The sequence below is a fragment of the Buceros rhinoceros genome, unplaced genomic scaffold (genome assembly GCF_000710305.1).
Source record: "Buceros rhinoceros silvestris isolate BGI_N320 unplaced genomic scaffold, ASM71030v1 scaffold31215, whole genome shotgun sequence".
Classification (NCBI taxonomy): domain Eukaryota; kingdom Metazoa; phylum Chordata; class Aves; order Bucerotiformes; family Bucerotidae; genus Buceros; species Buceros rhinoceros.
Window position 1 is genome coordinate 18,017 of NW_010413895.1, and position 440 is coordinate 18,456.

The window sequence follows — 440 nt, forward strand, 5'->3', positions numbered from 1 at the left end:
CTTTACAGTGTGGGTTTTCGGTGGGGGCACCACAGCCATGCTGTCCTGCCTGAATATCCGGTGAGTGCGGTGTGCGCGGGGCTCTCCTGGCACAGCACGTCCTCCTCCTTGTCCCGTTCTTACTGCCTGGCGCTGCACCTGCTAACCCTGTGCTCGTTTTCTCCTCCGCAGAGTCGGTGTGGACGCGGATCAGGAGAACGTGGTGAGTGCGCTGCTGCCGGGCAGCCCCTGTAGAGGAACGTGTGCTGTGTTCGTCGGTGCAGGGGTTACACCGGGTCCTTGGGAATGCCCGTCCCTGCTCTGCTCCCTTCCAGCTCTGGGAGGGTTTTTACCTCCTCGGGTGGAAGCGTTTGCAGCCAGAGCGAGTCATGGCTTTTCTGTGCCCTCGGAGGTTGTAATGAGGTTTGTCTTTACTCACGTGGAAAGAAGGGCGGAGAAGG

At 60.2% G+C, this 440-nt stretch overlaps 1 protein-coding gene across 1 annotated transcript in view; it reads left to right on the top strand.

Moving 5' to 3' along the window:
- The window catches only part of SLC9A6 (solute carrier family 9, subfamily A (NHE6, cation proton antiporter 6), member 6), a gene marked incomplete at both ends in the record, with an annotated part of 12,159 nt that extends 11,957 nt beyond the window's left edge, over positions 1-202 (top strand). Inside the window, 2 exons of the mRNA XM_010136918.1 lie at positions 1-60; positions 172-202. The exon at positions 1-60 is cut by the window's left edge and continues 20 nt beyond it. Of these exons, the coding sequence (XP_010135220.1) occupies positions 1-60; positions 172-202 (91 nt within the window). The remainder of the gene's footprint in view (positions 61-171) is intronic.
- Positions 203-440: the final 238 nt, after the last annotated feature.